At 37.9% G+C, this 23,035-nt stretch overlaps 1 protein-coding gene across 1 annotated transcript in view; it reads left to right on the top strand.

Moving 5' to 3' along the window:
* The window catches only part of NKAIN2 (sodium/potassium transporting ATPase interacting 2), a 1,008,072-nt gene that overhangs the window by 962,999 nt on the left and 22,038 nt on the right, over window positions 1–23,035 (top strand). Inside the window, exon 5 of the mRNA XM_059941958.1 lies at window positions 21,540–21,600. Coding sequence (XP_059797941.1) covers window positions 21,540–21,600 — 61 coding nt within the window. The remainder of the gene's footprint in view (window positions 1–21,539; window positions 21,601–23,035) is intronic.

The raw sequence follows: 23,035 nt of genomic DNA, 5'->3' as shown, positions 1-23,035 counted from the left end.
TTCATTGCAGCACTTTTTACAATAGCCAGGTCATGGAAGCAACCTAAATGCCCACTGACAGACGAATGGAGAAAGAAGTTGTGGTACATATATACAATGGAATATTACTCAGCCATAAAAAGGAACGAAATTGGGTCATTTGTTGAGACATGGATGGATCTAGAGACTGTCATACAGAGTGAAGTAAGTCAGAAAAACAAATATCATATATTAACGTGTATATGTGGAAGCTAGAAAAATGGTACAGGTGAACCGGTTTGCAGGGCAGAAATCGAGACACAGGTGTAGAGAACGAACGTACGGACACCAAGGGGGGAAAGCGGCGGGGGGGTGGGGGTGGTGGTGTGATGAATTGGGTGATTGGGATTGACAAGTATACACTGATGTGTATAAAATGGATGACTAATAAGAACCTGCTGTATAAAAACATAAATAAAATAAAATTTTAAAAAAGATTTAAAAAATAAGATAAGCTGCAAAGATATGTTGCACAACACAGGGAATATAGGCTATATTTTATAAGAACTATAAATGGAGCATAACCTTTAAAACTTGTGAATCATTATATTGCACACCAGTAACTTATATGATATTGCACACCAAAAAAAATAAATAAAGAAAATAAAATACAGTTCGAAACTGTTTATAGATGGATTAAGTGAAGATTTGCAAAAGGTGTGAAATTTATCAAAGAATCCATGCCAGCAATTCCATTCTGAATATGTCCTAAAGAAATAATTCGATAACTTAACCAACCTGTATGTTTTAATAGATGTCTCTAATAGAAAAAAATGAAAACTACCTGAAAATGATAGGGGATTGAGTGAATTATACTGATCTATGTAATGGAATAAATATAACCATTATCAAAAAATGGTCAAGAGTTCTATTTATTGTCATTGAAAGACTTTCATGACATTTTTCTTAGAGGCAAGAGTGGGCCTCAAGCAGCATGTATAATATGATGGTATTTAACATTTTTCAAAACTGTGGGTTTATATGTATATTATAGATACATTTTATTAGATGGATAGATAGATAGAAGGTGGGTAGATAGGATAGGATAGAAAAGAGTCTGTTGAAATTACAAGTAATTTCTATTTTTCTTTCTCTAGTTTTATTTAGTGAGCATAGCTTAATTTTGAACTTAATGAAATTTAAATCCAAATTTTGAAAAGAAGGGATCATCTCATAAAGTAAGGACCCCCAAACAAAGACTGAGGGGATGACTTCTAAGCTGACTTTTGAAGAAACACCAATAGGAAGAGTTCTCAAGTTGAATACAACAGTTCCCTGTCAGGTAGAAGGAAAAGCAGGGCCAGGGGCTGTTACATGTTGGGGGAGCTGTGAGAGAAAGTGGCGTTTATGAACAACTGCAAGAAGTTCAGTGTGGCTACAACATACAGTGCAAAGGAAATCAAGCTGGTGTTGACAGGCAGAAGGCAAATCTTGAAATACCATATACGCCAGGTGAAAGAGTTTGAATTTTGTCCTGAAGGAACGTGAAAGGCTTTTTAAAAGAAGACTAACACGTTAGGATTGCATTTGTAGAAAGATCACTCTGGCAGCAGTGTGGAAAATGAATTGGCAACCTATTACAGTAAACTCTGCAAGAAATGGCAAGCACCCAGGCTAAAGCAGTGGCAATGTGCTTGGAAAAAAGAGAACCGAGTTTACAGATCCTTAGCAAGTTGAAACTCGGGACTTAGTAGAGTGGAGGTAAGGGTGCAGGTGTCAGTGATAAAGTCTGAAATTCAGGCTAATGCAATGGAATAGATAACAGTGCTATTTGCTGAGACAGGGAGCAAGAGAGGAGGGCCAGAGTTAAAGGCAAAGAGGACTCAGTGCTGACCGAGATGCATTTGAGTTGCTCCTAGCTCATCCCAGTGTTGATGCCCATGGGCTGCTGCACATTAGAGTCTGAAGTACTGCAGGGAGGCTGAGCAGCAGATGTGAATTTGGAATCTTCTTCCTATTTGCAGCCACTTATCTGAAGGATTATTCTATACTTGTTTCTTCACATGACTTTCCACAACCCAGAGCAATCAGGCTTTCACCTTCTCTATGTATAATACTGTTCTCATTAAAATTATATCCAAAGTCCACAGACAGTACATATTGTGAGCGTGAATACAGAAGTGTGTGAAGTGAGAAGCAAAGAAGGCCCAGAAGACGACTTTGGAATCATATTTACCTAATGTTCTGTTGAAAGAAAAAGAACTCAGAAAGGAGACAGAAGTTTATCAATAGATGGGAGAAAGACGGGAAGAGACTATTGTCACTAAGGTGAAAGGATGTGAGATTTTCAAGACACTGGCGTTTTTCAGTGGTATTGGAACTGAAGCCAAGTTGAGTAATCATAATTTGTCCATGACAAATATTAAATATTGTCCATGGACTTAGGATCCTGAAAAGTCATTGGATATCATCTCAGTGAAAAGAGTTTTACTGTAGAGGAGAAGATGGAAGCCTGATTTCTCTGGGTTGTGGGATGAAAGACATGAAGGGCAAGTATAGAATAATCCTTCAAAACCTGTGCACATGGGAAGGAGAGATAGACAAAAAGACATAGGCCAATGGAAGGCTTTTTATAATTTCAGTGGCTTTTTCCTGAGAGGAAAAAAAATAGTAGAGTGGGAACATTTAAGGGTAGAGGTGGAGGTAAAGTAGGCGATGAAGGAAGGAAGCAGGAGGATGCAGCATCTAAACCACAGTGAAGGGATCAACTATGGCCCAGAGGATGAAGACTCCACCCTTAGAAATGGGGTCGTAGGCTTTCAGGATGGATAGGGATGGAGGTAAACTTGAATATGGAAGAAATTTTGTGGAATTTTCTCACAGTAGGATACCAGGACCAAATTACAACTTACATTCAGTTTCACCAAGAGGAACCAGACCCAGCAATTTCTACCTAGATCATTAGTGACCAAATAACCCAAGTCAACCACACAACTAACTTTAGAAATGGAATAAAAAGGACTTGTCCATGTATCAGATGAAATTACTCTGGAAAAAATAGAGCAGGGTTAGAGGTATTGAGTGCCAAGGAAGGTGCAATTTAAAATAGAGAGTCAAGATCAAAAGGTAACATTGAGAAGGTGATATTTGAACAAAACTTGAAAGAGGTACAGAGAGAATCTCCAATGCCTAAAGGCTACAATTGGCCTGTTTACTCAAGTAATAGCAAGAAAGTTCATGGTGGCAAGAGAACAGTGAGCAAGGGGAGGAAGAGGAAAGGATCAGATCAGAGAGGTAATGCGGAAAGGATTATGTCACATTTGGGCCCTACTGTAATGACTTTGGCCTTTACTCTGAGCAAACTGGAGAGCCAGGGAGGGTTTTGGTCAAAGAAGGGACATGATCTGACTTACATTCTTAAGTGGTCACACTGGCTGCTATGTTGCAAGTAAATTATGAGTAGAAGTGGGGAGATGAATTAGGGGACTATTACAGCAATCCAGGTGAGAGAAATGGCAACTTGGAGCTGGGAGACAACAGAGGTTAAAAGTGATCAGACTCTAGATATTCTTTAGAGGCAAATCCTACAGTATTTCCTAACAGATTTGTTCTATTGTGTGACAGAAGAGTCCAGGAGGTCTCCACTGGCTTTCGGATTTAACGTGTAAAAGGATGGCATTGTCATCTCCTGAAACAGAAAGGCTGTGGGTAAACTCAGGCATTAGAGAGAAGAGCAGGAATTTAGTTTGGGGCATGGAAAGTTTGCAGGGTCTACTAGGACACCCAAGGGGAGATGCCTGGGGTGCAGTTGGAAAGAAAAGTACAGAGCTCCAGAAAGTCTGTCAAGGAATTTGATGATTATTTTAAAAAGTAAATTTCCCAACTCTTGATGGAACAGAAGAGAAAATTTTCATTTCCTGATCTCTCATTCTTAATACTCCCACTACACTTGGGCATAGCATGTGGAAAGGACTCAGTCTATATTTTATAAGCAAGTGATTTGAGCACTCTTTACTTCCATGAAGAGAAAATGCTTCATCTCTTTTAACTACAGGATTTGGGAATATTAAGTATTCAATGGATTGAGCCGTAAAGGCGAGAGCAAGTATTTGACAGTTTTTGAGACAGGCAAAAATGGAACTCAGAAGTGAGTTCTGCATCTGCCAATTTCCAGGAGACTAATTGGGCCAAGTCATCCTGAACCTTCTTTTGCAGCTTTCTTGGTATGAAGCCAGCCTTTCATCTCCTCAAAGGAACGTCTATTTTTCACCCATTGGATTAATGGCTTAAATAAGAAATTGATACAGATTTTTTTTTTAAAAAACCTACATTATAAATTGAGGTCATCTCCAAACAATATATTCAAGTTCTAAAGTATTTAGGAAACTTTGACCGCCCAGGAAACAATATGTTAATTTTGTTTGCTTAATCCCATTTTGTTCCCCTGCCCCCCAAAAAACTCTTTGAATAGGATATAGTTGTTTACATGTAGAACTTCGCAATTTATCATGAAAAATGTATTATCATTCCATGTGAATATAAACAGACATTATCTCTGAAGTGGGAAAGTGCTCATAGCTTCAATCATTCATTCATCTTGAGCAGTGACCACCATCCTAGCTAAGATAAACTGTGAGGAACCAAGCTGTATCAGTCAAGGTTATTGCAATGGGCAGCTTCAGAACACTCTTGACACTGGTTTAATTGAAATAAAGATTTTCTTTTCCTTTTACTATCCTGAACATTTCTGTCCTCTTAGAAAGGTCAAGCTGCTGAAATACTGAGAGTATCCAAAGAGTCAAGGCCAAGAGGACCAAAAAAGAAATCTGAAGTGGTCCAGCCTGGGAAGATTCAGTAACCAACGTGAAAGTGCCCCACTTGCTGTGCCAGCTTCAATACTCTGCTCCTTTTGACTAAAGCTGGCATCTCTGGCAGGAAAGAAAATCAAATCTCATCCTCCTGAGTCCATTTGCAGTTTGGTTTGGGGGAATTTTTGTCCTGAGACAATGCACAGAGATCTCTGTTCACAATCAGACCACCCTGTGAGAAATGATTAAACCTAACTTTTCCTTCGTTGTTCATTAAGCCTCCACAGATATATTTGCAAAACTATGGACTTTATATTTCTACCCAATAGTATAGCATTGGATTTTTTCTAAGAGTGCCAGTGTCCTGGGGTTAACTGCACACTATACTCGATTTTTACCAGACACACCATACTTGAGACATTATTGAGTTTGAAACAGAGCTGCAATTCTAGGCTAGAAGAACTGAGAACAGGAAGTAGACTGTTTTACCTCTCTTCTTCATCCACCCTCCAATCACTAAATACACCCCCTTAGAGTGGGAAAAGAAGTCATAGCCACAGAAAGGCAGTGGAAAAGTACACCATCCCTCCAGTCCTTTTTTCTACCTTTCAAGTAGTGTGTGATGTGTGTGTGTGTATGTGTGTGTCTGTTTCCCTTGCCTTCCAAATAGTATAAGCTCCTGTGGGTGTGGCTGTGCATTTTGTTCCTACCATAGCCTCGTATTCCTTTGCACTTCTGCTTTAATAAAGCCTGAACTGTGTTATTATACAATGTATTTTTTTTAAACATCTTTCTATAATACCGTATTTTCTAATACATAAAACTGTGTTTTTAAAAAGAATTTCTCCAATAATAGAGTACCAAACTTCAAACCATAGGAACTCTATATTGACAATTATTCATGTATGTTTGTGCCCAGTATTTTTTTCTCAGTTACTTTACCTTTAGGAAATTTAAGTTTCCTTTTTGCTACTGCTGAGTGTCTATATTTCATCTTCATCATAGTTTATTTCATCTTACATGTAGATATGAAACTTAGATTAGAGGCTTAGGTGTTTGGCCTATTAATTGTGACTAAGAAATAGAAATAGTTGATTTGAGCCTGAAATTTTTACCTCTGCAAAATAAGATGTAATCAAGGAAATATATTACCCTGTGGTCAGATTTTTTAATTGCCTAAGGATTTAAATAAGAAAATGTATTCCCTTTAATTCAAGTTTTTAATAAATAAATAATGTTAAAGGCCAGAAAGAAAGTTATGCTTTTTGATACTTACTTGTGCTTACTTTCCTAACCAGCTGCATTTCAAGGGACAAATTTTAGTTCATGAAATGGCTATTCTAAAAAGGCATAGTGCCAAGGAGAATGCAGTCTTTAGTGTCCTAGGTTGGAATGGCAGCATAGAATAGTGGTTAAAAGCATGTATTCTGGAGCTAGCCAGCTTGGATTAGAATCCCAGCTCTATGGCTTGATAGCAGGTGACTTCAAAGAAGTCATTTAACTTCTCTATAACCCAAATTCTTCACCTACAAAGGGAGTGTAATAATTATACCTATCTCATAAGAAGATTGTGAGGAGTAAAAGAGTTTGTGTATGAACATAATAAAATGCTAATTTTATTATTTACTAATACTCTCAGATTGAATATGTTCATCAGAGACGAGGAACAGCAAAGTCTACCTGCTTTTCTGGAAGCTGTAAAGACTGAGTATGGTATACCACTGGGATAGTGAAGGTGCAAATAGTTGGAAATCAGCTATCTGAACAAAGGTATTTAGAAGGAATTACACTTAGTCACAAACAAATTCTAGGTGGGGACGTAAGAATTGGAGGGGGGAAATTAGGTGTAGAAAAACATCTCTATTAAACTGTCTGAATTTTAGAAAATTGATCTGCAGAAGCAGATGGAGACTAATTTCAGAACTCAGTCAACCTTCATAAAAGACCATGAAAATCAACAGAATGCCATCGCTTACCATTTCTTGCTCTCCTCAGACCCGCATTCATATACACATGCTTACGGGCACTCATACACACGTGCACAGCAGTAACATTCAGTAATGAGGTTTCAACAATTTTGAAGTCATTAAGGTAAAATGAGAAGGTAGTCATCAAGCCTCACTTGTCTGGGAGAACACTGATAATGACAGCATCTTTAAAGATAAGAAGAAAGCAGACTGCTCTTTCTCTCTCTGAGCTGACGCTGTGGCTATGAAGAGCATGTTCCTTTGTGTGTGTTCTAATAAAATAAATAATATAATGGAATGAAAAATGTATTTTCCCAGATTAGGGGTAAAAAACTACAAGTCAGTTTAAATACGAATATGCTGAATTAAAGAAACAAAAACATGGTTCTTACAGCATCTGGATCATAATTTCTAAATAATGAATTTTTTAAAAATCCCTGCATGGGGGCCATTCTCAGCAGTTTTTTTTTTTTTCCTCATATCTTTACAAACTTATCAAATCCTCTTTTTTCCCCTCTTTTGTTTTCTCTTCCCTCTTGTTTCTTTAATGGAGTTATCAATGTTGTACTCTCTCTGATAATTTTTGACAAGTGTATAATGAGAAAACTTTAATAATATAATAAATAGAGGGAGAAAATAAGAACTCGTAATCTAGATAGAATTAGTTTAATATAAATATAGGAAGAGTTAGAGCTCAGAAATATGAATGATATTTACTAATAAAGAATAAGTAAATACTTTTTAAAGGACTGTTAAAATTTGGGGAGATAAGAGAAACAATTCTAATCCGTATGTCTAAACTTCAATTTTAAAAGGTGTTTCCATAAACGTCTCTAAATTAGATGACAGTTCTCAACTTCTACATCCTTACAGTTAGAAAAGGTGGGGAGCAGAAACAGAAACCACTTGAGACAATCAATACATCTGGGAACAAAAAAGAAATAAAAAGACCTCCTTCCTTCTCGAGGAGGATGGTTGAATAGAATCTGAGTCTGATGAACAATTAGAGATGATGTGAATGGTTAGATCATAGGGTATTTCTCCTGAGAGCTCAAAGTACATTCATAGTTGTGACTTCATTTATCTTCACATTGACCTGTAAACTATATGAAACATAACTTCCTGGCACTATTTAATCAGGAAATCCTAAAGTATAATTATTCAAACTAGTCCAAGATACAAGATTGGGACTAGATGGAAATAGAAACTAGTTAATCTTTGAGAGCTTACTAAATGCTAGGCATTATGCTTATTCATTTGCCAGTCAAAGCCTTCCATCTACTGGGATCAACTTGTTCTTTGGGATTAAAAAATAGTCCAAATTCCCATCCCACACACAATGTATTCTGCAGTATCACTGGGAGAATCTTAGGGCCTTTCCTGACACCCCTAACTCCACTCTTTTAACTGGATTCTCAGTTGTCTCCTTACATCTCATCTTTGTACATTGTTATCTTGATTCCTTTAGTTCCCCAAAGGACTGCTAATGTAAGAACGCATAGCGAAACTTTACTGAAGTTTAGGGTATAATGAGATACTGGGAAGATGATCACATTGTACAAACATACCAAAAAAAAAATAAAGATAAAAGTTGGATACTAGCGATCTATATTCTTGAAGAAACCACTGTTTATTCTCCCTGCTAATTGTTTCCAGAGGCCCAGACCACTTCCATTCAGCCAGGTTCCTACCCTGCAATGACCCAGCAATTCCACTAGTAGGTATTTCTTTAAGATAAAGGAAAATATATGTTCACAAAAAGATCTGTAGAAAATGTTTAGGGCAGCTTTAATCATAGTGCCCCAAACATGGAGGCAACCCTAATTTCCTTCAACAGGTTAACTGATAAGTAAATTGTGGTATCATGGGAGATTTTTGCTGTATGGTAACCCATTCATTTTGACACTGGGATGATATCAAAAATAATACAGAGACTTGAAAAGTTCAGCCTACTATTACTGCTCTGGGAATCTGCCACATCAGTTTGAACAAGCCAGATTTCCCTGATAGATGATTAAATATGTGAGACTACAAATATGTGGTGCATTTATCCTTATCACCTCAACTAACAATCAGCCAACACCAAGGAAAAGAGCTACCTAGATGATTAACAATCAACCAAGTCTAGCAAAAGAACTGCCCATCTGAACTCAACCCAAATTGCCAAACCACAGGACAATGAGCAAAAAAATGAATGGTTTTTTCAAACCCTAAATTTTGGGGTGGTTTGTTATGTAGCAAAAGTTAACTGATATATGAATATTCATACAATGGAATGCTGGTTGAAAATAAAACAGATTAAATTACTGATACATGCAATACCTTGGATTAATCCCAAAAATAGTATGCTCAATGGAAGAAGCCACACACAAAGCAGTATGATTCTATTTGTATGAAGTCAAGACCCAGCAAAATTATTATATGGTTACTGAATTCCAAACACTGGTTGCCTGGTGGGTGGGGTGGGAATGGAAGGAATGGTGACAAGACAGGGGCAAGAGGGATCTTTCTGGGATCATAGAAATATTCATGGGGAGTCTTGAGAATCCTCATAGCTGAGTTTAAGAGTTAATAGGCAAAAAAAGAATTCCAATAATATTAATTAAGTTGTATAATATAGGTATTTAACAGGGTGCTATATGAGTACAGAGCAGAGAGTACCTATCTGTGCCTTTTGACATTTGGGAAATACTTCCCTGAAAAGTAGTCTTGAAGTAGCCCATGCTGCATGTAGGCACTCACTATATGGTGTTAAATTTTATTTGTTGCATAGGAAAATGCCATATTCAAAAGCATGAAGGTATCAAACAGTATGTCATATATATGGGGGTAACTACCTGGAGATTTAATATGGAAGGGTAAAGGGGAGCCACAAGAGTTGGGGCTGGAAGGATAACCTTGGGCCAAATCACACATGTTCTTGAATGCTTTGGTGTTAATTCTTTATCATATGAGCAAGGAGAGCCATTGATTAGATTTTCAGGCTCTTAGAACCATACCGCCCCTATGACCATCCACCTAATGTGAGGCTTGCCTTGCTCACCAACAGTAAACTGATGGTAATTAGTGGCTCACCAATATATTCTAATATAAGAAGCCCACTCTGGTGTGTAGAAGCATATATGAACAATTCAGAGGAGAACTATAAAATCATGATGTGTTGGAATCACTGAAAGAGAACTGAAACGGTAATTAAATGGGTGGGAGGAACATTCCAGTTCTTCTACACACCCCAGGCTCCCCACAAGTGGCATTAAACTCCTCCATGGTTTGTCTGATAGCTGAGCCAGTTTTTTTCTTGCTGATTTCCAACCTCTGCTAATCCAAAGCTCAATACTATCCTCTATATTCAAATTTCAACTTGGAAAAGTCGGTGAACTTAATTTTAGGATTTTTCTTTCTGAATATGAATTCACTCAGAGTTTTAGAATCTTATGTTCCCTCATGCGACAGTAGTCAGTTTTGCCAGTTGGATAAGTTAACAATACCATGTAAGAGTGAAAAACATAGTATTTCAGGTTTGTAGACCCAGATTCAAGTTCTTACTATCTCTTAATCTTGGAGCATCACTTAATTCCCTCAAGCCTCAGCTTTCTCTTTTGTAAATCATGGGTAATATGGAAAATCTCTCCTTGGTTCTGGAAAGAATAGATAGAACAATAGCCGTAAAGATGTGAACATATGCCCAGAATATAGTGAACACTTCAACAATGCTAGCTATTACCTTGAACAGTAATCACTAGTCTTTCCTTTTCTACCTCCCAGGACGTGAGGGGTTCGTTAGATGATTGGTTGTTTGAAGTTTAAACATTGAAAAATGAAAAAGTAAAACACACAAATACAGTTGCAGTTTTTCCTAGTTTATATATTCCCAAGTGGTAACAATTGTGTTACCATTAATTAATGAAATCCTTTTATTCTGAAGTCCTTGACCTGTATCTTTCACCCTCATATTGGCTGTGTGTTATGTAGAAAGAAGATAATCTAGGATTTAGGTTGAAAAGAAGGTAACTCAGATAGAAAGGAAGAGAGGAACAGTGAAGAACACCAATCATAGCCAAGTTCTGACTCCAAAGTTATTCAATCCAACTAGATCACCCTGCTGCACATGGATAGAGCTGACGGGTCTTTTACATGACACTTTAATTCAGTTTTGTGCTTTTTAAAATTGCTTTGGGAAGAAACTGGTCTTCAAATTTGTGTCTTCCACAATCCACATCTTATTCCCCTTGGGGGTTCTTTTTCTGTTAGTACCTTCATTCCCATTCATCTTCCTCTGCCACATGTTACAGAAAGTACTTTGCTTCAGAAGCAAGCTTCATTGAATGCTACATAAAATACCTTTTCATAGAGCGTAAAGCTTATTCCCACAGATGTCATGGTAAATTACTCTAAGCTTCCTATTTAACTATATTTTCAAAACCTTAATAGTAAGGTTTACTGTAACATTTTGAAGCAACTCTTCTCTCTAGCTGGTATGCCGATGTTTCCTTTTTAGTTTTTGGTTTTTTTATCTTTTCTACTACAGTGAGAGCACATTCTTGTTGACATCATTTTTATGTAAAGTTAATCAATAATTTTTTATAATGATGAGCTTGTCATTTAACACTTTTTCTGATACTCATTATCTGCCAAAAGAAGAAACACCTCACGAAGGTTCATCCAAGTTGAATAACATTAACTCTCTTACACCTCCCACCACGTAACCAGTCAGCCTGGACTAAAATTCCGGGCTGTGAGAGGACAGCATATGCCTCCAAGCCATGGGGACATTCCAGAGTTTGATGTCAGACTTGTAGTTTGCCCAGTGAGATTTATGAGTCCCGGCTGTATTTCTTGACTCAGCTCCTGTTTCTGTAAAGAAACACTTAAATGGAAATCAACTTCTAGTCTGGAAGATGATAACTGGTCAATTCCAGAAAGGTCTCTAGTGGAGTCTAATCTACTTAGTATCCTATTGAAAGGAATGACTTCTGCCTAAACAGAGGCCTTGTGCCCACACACGTGCAGCAGTATTATTCTAAGGATCCGAGATTCCCCTAGAAATGTGGACCAGACAGAATCTTAGAGACCGAAGACAATGTCTTTTTCACCATCGCCCAAATATTAAATGGCCTGCTATATTTCATCACAGTTACTTTCACATGGAAAAACAGAATATTTACTAAACTAACATGGGTAGATGTGTTCACTTTGCTCTTTGCTAACTGTTAACTATACAGAAATTATACAGAAATGTTATTTATACAGAAAACATATGAATGGACTATTTCCAACTTTTATTTCTAAACAATGATAATTTACTCATTACTTATTTTTTAAATCTCTGAAGGGAAGTGATCACAGAGGTCATGGGGTTTTCAGTGATGTCCCCAGGAAGCAGTCAACCATCAATCTGCATGGGAAATTCTCTATCATCATCATCACCATCCTCACCGTGTTTGTAAAGAACTTTCTATGAGCTGGGAAGTTCACTCATCCTATCTCATTCCTCTGTCTCCCTTCACAGTGTGCTTACAATTCTGCTGAGTATCTCTCTTCAGCTGTGGTACCAGCATTGAACACTGTCAGTATTCTGACTGATGAGACGAGAAGGAAGTAGGGCTATTCACCTCCCTTGTTCTACACACAGTAATTCTCTTCAGCTAGCCAAGGACCACACTGCTAGTTTAGGCATCCTCCATATAATTACAGAATTTGATCATCAGATCATTGTTGTTCTTTCTCAAGAATTTTAAAACGACATGCAGAATAGGACTTAGGGTGAGACACCTGAAGCATGCTTATTGAAACTGCCCTCCAGTTCTAAACTGATCTCTTCACTGCGGCTCTTTTCAGAGTCTAAGTCTTTAACCAGATACAGATCCAGTGCATAGTCTCCATGCACATACTATACATTTACATATACATATTCTTACAATGTCATCTTATTCATGATTTCTTGAACTATCATGGTGTGATATGTGCTGAAGCACCAAGTATGTTATATATTCCAAATTTTCCTTATCTTCTGATCTAGCACCTCTGAAAAAGAGAGAAATGTTAATATAGTTTTAGCACCTTTTTTAAAAACACAGGTCATTTTTGCAACTAGTATTGCAGTACAATTCTCCTAGTCTCTTCAGAAGAATCTAGCCTTGTACTCCCACTGTCATCTCTAGAACAGCACACTCCCTCCAATGAAACACACTGAACTCTTTTAACCCTGTCTGTTGATGTCGACATACCTAAGATGGGCTAATTTATTTTTGCATGTCTTACTTGTACAACTACTTTTGCTTTAGGGTCCCTATTATCTCTGAGCAAAAATTATGCTATTTGTACCATTTGCTCACAAAAGAATCATGTACTTACTTTGTTCAAAGTTGCCACTGGACAGTATTGTTTACATTTTACAGAACATTGTAGCATTTCTCTTTCTCAAGTGCTTTACTATAAATAAATCAGGGTCCCTATTACCTGTGACATGTATACAATCTCAGTTTTATTATTAAACTTAGTTTTATTACCAAAATAGTAGCGTGTTGTTGACAGGTGGCTTTTTGGATTTCCCAACCATTTTCTTTTTTTTTTTTTTTTAATTAATTTATTTATTTATTTTTGGCTGTGTTGGGTCTTCGTTTCTGTGCGAGGGCTTTCTCTAGTTGCGGCGAGCGGGGGCCACTCTTCATCATGGTGCGTGGGCCTCTCACTGTCGCGGCCTCTCTTGTTGTGGAGCACAGGCTCCAGACACGCAGGCTCAGTAGTTGTGGCTCACGGGCCCAGTTGCTCCGCGGCATGTGGGATGTGGGATCTTCCCAGACCAGGGCACGAACCCGTGTCCCCTGCATTGGCAGGCAGATTCTCAACCACTGCGCCACCAGGGAAGCCCCACTTTCTTTTTTTTAATTGAGATATAATTGACATATAACATTGTATTCGTTTTAGGTGTATAACATAATGCGTTATTTTCAATGAACAATTTTGGTTACAAACTCCCATTATGGGTCCTGTCTCAAAAACTAAAGGTATCTTGTGGCAGTTCTATTGCACTAGATCAGCCATTTATTTGGTCACCTCCCAAACGGCAGATGTACAGAATAGTTGAACTACTGCTCTCAGTACAGTTTTTAAAACTAATGGGATGTTTAAACTCTGAATGAGGCATTAACCATGATGCCATTTGAATTTTGTTAGTCGTCTTTTACACTGCCTGGCTCTTCCAGCTTTACTAATACATTAGACTCATTTGAACCCGGGTAACTCTTTGGTAAGGTTGGCCTGAAGAAATCTACCAGTCTCCAGAGGCCAATTTAGAATGGGAATTATTGGTTAAGCCAGCGTTGGCATGCAGTTCAGTCCATTTCCCAGCCTTAAGAAGATAAGGCAAGTTTGCACGTACCTCTACCTTTATTTAATCTTTTAAAAAGTGTTTAATACGGTCATGCTTGGTGATGCAACACAATACCTAAAGGCTGGTATTAAGATATGTTTCTTATCCTCTGAAAAGCTTTTCTGACTCAGTAGGCTGTGAAAGTTCACAACAGCCCTAAAGGCAATCCTCCATGAGTTACTGTAGATTGATAACTGCACCTGGATTATTCATAGCAAAGAAAATTTGCAACATGCTCCTTAATAGCCCAGCCATTGGAATAGTTTAGGATAAGAATCATCTGGTGGACAACTGAAATGATACACCAGTCTACATAAAAAATATTTCATATAAAAGACCTTCATTAATAACACTGATATAATCATATTAGAATATTTTGCTAAAGCAATCTTGAAATACGTAAATGGAGTAAGATGCAAAAGAGCAAGTAAAATCACTTGCAACTTAAAAGTATATTTTGTGAGCGTATAATATCCTTCTGTTCAAATTCATATTACAAAAAGCATGGGCTTATAACATCTGAATTATGAATTCAGAACAAAAATAGATGATTTAAATGAAACACAGCACAAATCTATTTGAGAATGAGACATTTGCAGATAAAAAAATAGTGTTTGCTACCCCCATCTCCACTCCCAGTCTAGAAAGGAGTGTTGAATAATAATTCTATATTGTATCAGCATAAAAAACTATTGTGAACTTCTATGTTGATCTAAGGGCTCAGAATTAAAATGTGTCTTTGTACTTAATCTAAACAAGTACATCTACCTTGTTTAAATATATTTGCAAATTTAGAAATTATAATAACAATACAAAAGGTCTTTTAACATAAATGACAGTTGCCTAGAATGTACTATTTTTAAATTCATCTTTTTATTGTGAAAAAATTGTAGAAATACATAGAAAATAATTGTGAAATACATAATGCAATTGTATGAAATAATACAGAGAGATCTTGTGTACCCTTTATCCAGTTTTGCCCAATGGTAACATCTTGCAAAACTATCGTACAATATCACTATTAGGATGCTGACAGTGGTGCAGTCAAGAATCCCTTGTGTTGCCACATCCACTTCCCTGTGACACCCCACCTTCCCTAGTCCTGGCCACCACTAATCTGTTCTCCATTTCTCTAGTTTTGTCATGTCAAGAATGGTATTTAAATGGAATCATACAGTATACAACCTTCGGGAATTGGCTTTTTTCACTCAGCATAATTCTATGGAAATTTATACAAGTCGTTGCATGTTATCACTAGTCCCTTTCTTGTACTGCTGAGTAGTATTCCATAATATGGATATGCCAGTTTGTTGAACAGTTCACTCAATGAAGGACATCTGGATTGCATCCCGTTTGGGGCTATTATGGATAAAGCTGCTATATGCTTTAGTGTACAGGTTTTTGTGCGAACACATCTTCCTTTCCCTGGCATAAATGGCCAGGAGTGTGTTGCTGGGTTATATTGCAGTTGTGTGTTTAGTTTTTTTAAGAAAACTTCAAACTGTTTTCCAGAATGGCTATACATAAATATTTCTGTCTTTTTCCTTCCAAGATTTTTGTAGTTGGTCTTCTAAATTTTGACCATCGTGAATCTTAGTATGAATTTCTTTGGGTTTTTCCTGTTTGGGCTTCAATCAGCCTCTTGAATACGTAAGTCAAATTTGGAAAATTTGCAGTCACTATTTCTTCAAGTACTTTTTCAGTACTGCTAGTTTTTTCCTTTCCTTTCAGGACTCCAATGACACAAATGTTAGATGTTGTATTATAGTCCTATGGCTGTATGAGGCTCTGTTCATTTTTTTTTTTTAGTCTACTTTTTTTCCTCATGTATATTGGGTAATTTCTATTGTTCTATCTTCAAGTTCACTGATTCAGTCCTGTCTCCTCCATTCTGCAATTGAGTTTTTTAAATTTTGCTTATTGAATTTTTTTTTTTTTCAGTTCTAAATTTTCAGTCTGGTTCTTCTTTATAGCTCCTATTTCTTTGCTGACACTTTTTTTTTCATTCATTTCAAGTGTGTTCATAATTTCTTGCTGAAGCATTTTTTTTTACTTTAAAATGTTTGCCAGATAATTCTAACATCTGCATCCAGCTCTGTGTTAGCTTCCACTGGTTGTCTGTTTTCATTCATGTTGAAAACTTTATCCTTATTGATACAGTGAGGAATTTTAAACTGAAACATGGACACTTTGGGTATTATATTATGAGACTCTGTATCTTTCTTAAATCTTCTGTTTAGCTGGCTTTCTCTGGTGCTCCTTTGGCAGGGGAAGGAGAGACACTGACTCATTACTTCCGAGCAGGGGTTACAAGTCCAGATTCCCCACTCAGACTCTACTGATACTCAAGAGAGGAAGGGCTTCTCATTAAGGCTTGGAGACAGTGGAAGTTGCTGCTCTCTACTCAGCCTTCACTGGTACCTCCATGGCTAGGAGGGGTAGGAGTGCCTTGTTACTGCTCCCAGTTGGCTTCATCTGACACCACAGGGGCAGGGGATTGACCTCATTACTGCTGCCATTGGTGAAAGTCCTGATTCTCCACTAAGCCTCCTCTGACACCACCCCAGTTGGGAAGGGAGGGGGTGCCTTCTTACTACAGAGTGAGGCCAGAAGTCTAGACTCCCTTTGGGAGGTCTCTACAGACACTACGGAGGGGGACTTCCTCCCTCCTGGCAGGAATGAAAGTCCAGGCTCCCTGCCTCACTTCTCAGACACCACTGCATGGCCAGGACGGAAGACTTGGCTCCCTGTTCTTTGCTGCTGTGGCTGGGGAGTGGGCTTACAGTTTTTTCTGTGGCATTGGCTAAAGAGGGCTATTATTGTCTTAAATTTTTTTTCTGTCTTGTTAGGCTGTCCCTTTCCTGGTCCTTTGGTTAGAGAGAGCAAGCTTTTGTTGGGGCTCTTTTATCTGTGCCTATTGACATTTCTGTGTCGTGGGCTTCTTCAGCCCCAAGTATGGTATATATGAGACAAAAGAAAAATAGGAAACTCACTCCCATGTCCTTCTTTGGGTCCCAAGATTCCTAGCCAGTCTACCTTCTTTCCATCTTTCAGAGTCTTCCTATGTGTGTTTTATATATATAATGTCCAGGGTTTTCAGCAATATTTAGTGGGAGGGTTAGGGAAAAGTATGTCTACTCCAACTTCCTGAAAAAAAGTCCAAAAGATAGTATTTTAAACACTAAGGCTGTTACATTTTCAATTATTACAATTAAATCTTTTTAAATACTTATCAAAAGGCTTCAGTTTCCTCTTATCTATTAGCTTCTAAGTGAATTTCTGGGATATACAGTCATAATTTGGTTTGTAGATACAAAAAAGAATTTTAATCTGATTTAGTTATAGAGAGAAAATATCATTTCCTTTCAGCCAGTAATGATATCAAGATGATATATAATTCCCTATCAAGTGAATTAGAAATGAACAAATCATATTAGATGTATCAAGGTGAAAAGATGAATAAAAATAAAAAGATTTAGGCTTAGCTCTGCTTTGAATGCCAAAGACTAAGACAACTGTAATATTTTGGTTTTTTACAAGTGGATAATTATATGTTTGTCGAGTATAATACCACTGGTATCTTTCATTGTTACTCTAAGCCATCTTTAAATAAGGAACAGAATAAAATAATTTTATTTTAATTCCAGGTATTCATATCCACTATGACAATGTGGGTCACTGTTTCCTACCTTGGGAACCATTATACCCCTTCACATTGCCCAAACTCCTCTGAAATGGGGCCTCTTGCTCCTCTCTGAACATAATCCACATCTTCCCATAGGTTGTCTGAGCTCTGCTTGGAAGATGGTCTCACCTTTCCCCTGTTATTCCCTCTCAAAGCCTTCCACCCCCATCTCTCGAGGTCAATCTCCAAAATGCCAACCTACAACCTACCCTGGGAATGGACTGCCAGTTCTTTGGGAAGGCAACACTTTAACTCAGTCTTAAAGGTTGAGTTAGAACTACTCAAAGGTGGAGAGCTGAGCAAGGAAGGAAGGGAGGAGATGTAGGGCATTCGCATGCTTTGTTGGCAGAAGGGGTTAAAGAGTTAAAGAACAGAGGGCAACCACCTGATATATGTCTGCCAACTACCAACAGCTTAATACTGGCATCAATTCTGAGACAAGGAGTGGTGGGAAATGAGGCTAGACAGGGACTATATATCACATTAGGAAGGATTTGTATTTTGTGAAAAATTTTATACTTCTTCAGTAGAAGATGGGGTGCTCCTTAAGTGTACTATATAGAAAATTACATAGTTAGAATTGCAATTTGATACATACTCAAAGCCCTCTGATTATAGCCCTAATCTGTCTTCACAGCTTTTATTTCTGTTGCTCTAATATGAGGTCCACAAACTCTCATCAGATGGAAGGACTGGCTCTTCCTTGAACACAGTCTATAACTTCCCTGCTTGATGAACTCGCTCAGGAAAAGCAAGGCCCATTTTACCTCTCCTCTGCAAAAATACATATAATGTTCTTCCAAAGGTAGTTGTGAGGATTAATGAGCTAACGCGTGAAAGCACCCAGTTTACCGTTTGTCAGTTAGGAGACAATCAATTTTCTTCCTTCCTCCTGGCACTTATCTTAATCTACTTTGAAGTACAATTATATGTGTACCCCTGCTACAAGACTGCAAAATCCTTTAGACTTGTGTCTAAAACAGTGACTCTAAACAAGGGGCAGTTTTGCCTTTGAAGGGATGTATGGCAATGTCTGGAGACATTTTGGATTATCTCAATTATCAACTGTCTTGATCATAGTAGTTATACATCCTATAATGCATAACAGAGCCCACAAAAAAGAGTTACTCAACCCAAAATGTCAGTGGTGCTGAGGTTGGGAAACCCTGGCTTGGTTCATCTTTGTGGCCCAGGCAGCAGTTAGCAGAGTTGCATGTTATAGGAAGTATTCAGAGCTGTAAGAAATTCTTTGAAACTGCTTTTCTGTAGGTAAATTTATAAATTGCTGTGAGGGAGTAAAAATTAAATTAGAAATTTATTTGGTGTAGGAAAATTGAAAGGTAACAGAGGTTTATGAATCTTGATTAACTTGGGAGAAACCAATTTCCATTTGTATTTAGAGGTGACCAATTTAAAAGCTGAAGTTCTCTTAATCAGCAAGCTTTTGTAATGAAATGCAGCAGGATTTACTTTTATATCAAAGTCACTCCCCTGACAGTTAAATAATGCAACCGAATACAATTAAAAGATCACTGGTAAGCAAAATACAGTGCCTTGGCTGCATTCTGGGAGAGGAGTACAGTTAATAATCTAGATTCTAGTGACACTTTAATGAGAAGTTTGAACTCACTGGCCTTGAATCTCAGAATTTATCAATGTTCTTTACCTAGATTTTCATTTCAAAGTAATTAAGTGATGAGCGAAAATCAAGAGAAAAGTTTGTGATTAGGAAAAAAGTTGCTTTGTAGATAATTCAAGTAGTAAGTATTTTAAACTGAAAAGAAGAGATAAACTACTGATAAATCTATGGCATTTAGCCACAATGGTAAGGCCTTCCTGTGGAGGAAGAAGGGGAGATATAGGCAGTACCCAGGGGATTTAACCAAACCCATAGCCTCTTTACCTCGCCACAGTCGGATCCAGCACCCACGACAGAGTACGCATGGGACTAGGTCACTCAGTGACCTAGTGATACAGGCATTTTCATGGGCCTTGGTGGATAAAAGATTAAGAAGTGTTAATCTGTTTCTCCATTATCTGTGAAAATGCTCAAATCACCGTGTGATTTTGTTTGGTCAAATCAATATCTTTGCTAAAGCCAAATAGGATACACTGGTTTTTAATAGTACCCTGTATTCTAAAAATAAGTCCCATAAAAACAGTAACCTGATGATTCCATTATATAAGGAGATTGTTCTTACTATCACAATTTTATTGCCAATAGCAACAGATACTTCAAAGAGAAAAATCCTTATTTGATGACTTTTCTAACATATTTTTTAAAACCTAAGTGCTAACGTAGCATCAGTGGTATGTTATCTAGCTCTCTGTTACTATGTGTAGTGGTTCAGATACTACACTTGGGGGTGGGAGGGCAGCGGGTCCATTGTCCCTCTCATCCAGGATCTGAAAACAAAAGCTCGTGAAGAATATTTTGCATAAGTCTGCTTTCTCATTCATTGCTCTCTCTTAAGCAGGGTCACTGTTTCTGTGCCAGGAAAACCACTGTTTTATCTCATGCCAGATCTCTTTGGAAAAGAACTAGAATCTGCCAGAACGTGCTTTCTTTCTCAAACTAAAATTGAAGATTTTCTAAAGTTCCTTTTAACCGGACCTCTGTCTCCAAACAGTTCTTCTCATTAAATACCTATCAGTGTACCCTCTGACTTAAAATGTTCCACTCACATCTTCCAGAAATATTGCAATCTGTCAGCTAATGGAAAACAAGTTCATTAGGTTTATCACAGCAGCAACCTTTTGCCCTGTACCTTAGCTTCCTGATTGAAGACTGCAGCCTTTTTCCCAAGGTTCCCTTCCCCAATGCCAAATACTCAGTAGGATCAATGCCGGTCTGAAATGTCATCGTGAAAAATTTTCATCACTGTCCTGAGGACATGCCTTTAAGGATTCCTCCACACTGGATTATTTTGGAAAAAAAATTTTCCACATATCAGGAAATTCGTTTGCTTCCTTATACCAGTGCTCATTATTTGACTAAATAGTTATACTTATATGAAGGAATACAAAACTACACCATCTGAGGGAACACATATCAAAGGGCTTTACTGTGCTCCTTCACAGATACTATTTCAGCGAGCAAAGACTTCCCTGACCACAGGGACCTCTGTTGCATGTTTCAGAAAGGATGCTCTGATGTGTCCAATCCCAGTCAAATGCACTGTGATATTCCTTACAGTTATCCACCCCGCTGCTCCTCTGTATCATGTCATCTTAACTATACTCGGTATGTCCTGGTTCCTGTTACTGGTCTAAATAAGAGTTTTTCTTACTTACAAAGTGTTGAGGCAACATTTCATGGAATCTCCTTAATATTTTTCTCTCAAAACATTTTTCTGATAGTCAGCAGGAGTCCAATTTTAGAATCTTAGGCTCTGGGCTAATGAAAAGTGAATTAGAAGTTGATTGGCACAAATGCAAATGCTAATCCATTGATGAATGGCCATAATTCTTTACTTTTCCTCTAGACCTAAAATAACTTGTTGTAGATTGCCTGGCAATTAACAAATCTTACACATAAATGCAGAACAAAGGAAAACAGAGTAATATATTCATTTATAAGGCACATTATACGAATCAAGAATCCACACTGGAGTCCAGATCCAGTCTGATGAACTATTTTGGAACACTGAATCTAGTCAAAACCACATGCTTTTGAAAAGTTGCTCCCCCAGTGAGATCCAGTACTGTTGCCTTTGCCACATGTCTAAAGCATCTTTGTTTTGTTTCAGCTGGCAGGGTTCATCTACGCCTGTTATGTTGTGAAATGTATAACTGAAGAAGAGGACAGCTGTAAGTATTAAAGCTCTATTCTGTTTCTTTCAAGTTCAGAGCATCTTCTTTACTGCCTCTTACCTGCTTTCCTACTTCTCAGACAATATCCCTTAACACATCATTAGAATAGGGACTAAGCCCTTTGTACCCATTAGGCTAAAATGTTTTTCATAAAAGTATCCAGCATATAGATAACTAATCAGTTTCACTCAGGACTACAAATCCCAACAATCAACAATTTGCAATAGTTCCAAAAATTCTCACAAGAACTGACTCAGATTAATTCAAGAAATTTGTCTTCATGAAACCAAATGTTCATATTTCCTATTTTTTCCTACAATTTGATACAAATAGCTAGAACTTTATGTCAGAGTCTCAGCATTCAGCACTACTGCTTGATCCAGAGTTTACATGGAGGTACCCTCTCACAAGCCTCTAAGTGGCTCCATTGTCCTCTGCTCTTCTAAAAATTGGCAGGTAGAAGGTTTCACTCCTTCCTTGCCCCCTAAGGATCTGAAATAGGAGGATTGGAAAAAGTACTTCAGTGCTCTCTGGGTACTTGCCCATACAGCTATATTTATTCTGAGGAAAAATCAGAGCTGGGAATCATTTTTCTTGGTTTCTAAAAATATTCATAATGATTGGGGTGTTGAGACAGTGGAGGAAAAGATGAGGATCCACTGCTCTGTTATAGGATGATTTGAGGAAAATACTCAAAGAGAAATATGTTTCTTCTTCACTTTCCAGTCATACTAGAAAGAAGGAGGCTGTATCATGTGATTCATTTAGAGGAGGCACATTCTCAATCATATTCACACATGACGTAAAATTAGGAATACACAGTGCATAGTTTATATTGTTGTTTGCAAAAGGAAATGATAGTCCTTTACAAATAAGCGTTTGTAAAACACTCCTGAATGCATCAAGTGCTATGTCAGTTTTGGGATATTTTAAGATGAGTAGGGGCTTCCCTGGTGGTGCAGTGGTTAAGAATCCGCCTGCCAAGGCAGGGGACATGGGTTCGATCCCTGGTCCGGGAAGATCCCACATGCCGCGTAGCAACTAAGCCCGTGTGCCACAACTACTGAGCCTGCGCTCTAGAGCCCGCAAGCCACAACTACTGAGCCCACGTGCCAAGAGCCTGTGCTCTGCAACAAGTCACTGCAATGAGAAGCCCGCGCACCACAACGAAGAGTAGCCGCCGTTCGCCACAACTAGAGAAATGCTGCGCGCAGCAACGAAGACCCAATGCAGCAAAAATAAATAAATAAATAACTTTATAAAAAAAAAATAGATGAGTAATATGCAGTCTTTTACTTCTAGGAATTAAGCATTTTGTAGGGGAAAGAAACATGTGAACAAATAAGTATAATAAAACTCTGTAGAGTGTATAGTGTGGGGAGACAGGAAAGGAATCAGGAAAGGTTTCATAGAGAAGGACACTCTTGAGCTT

Source organism: Balaenoptera ricei, chromosome 12, assembly GCF_028023285.1.
Source record: "Balaenoptera ricei isolate mBalRic1 chromosome 12, mBalRic1.hap2, whole genome shotgun sequence".
Classification (NCBI taxonomy): Eukaryota; Metazoa; Chordata; class Mammalia; order Artiodactyla; family Balaenopteridae; genus Balaenoptera; species Balaenoptera ricei.
This window is presented reverse-complemented; position numbering and strand designations above follow the sequence as displayed.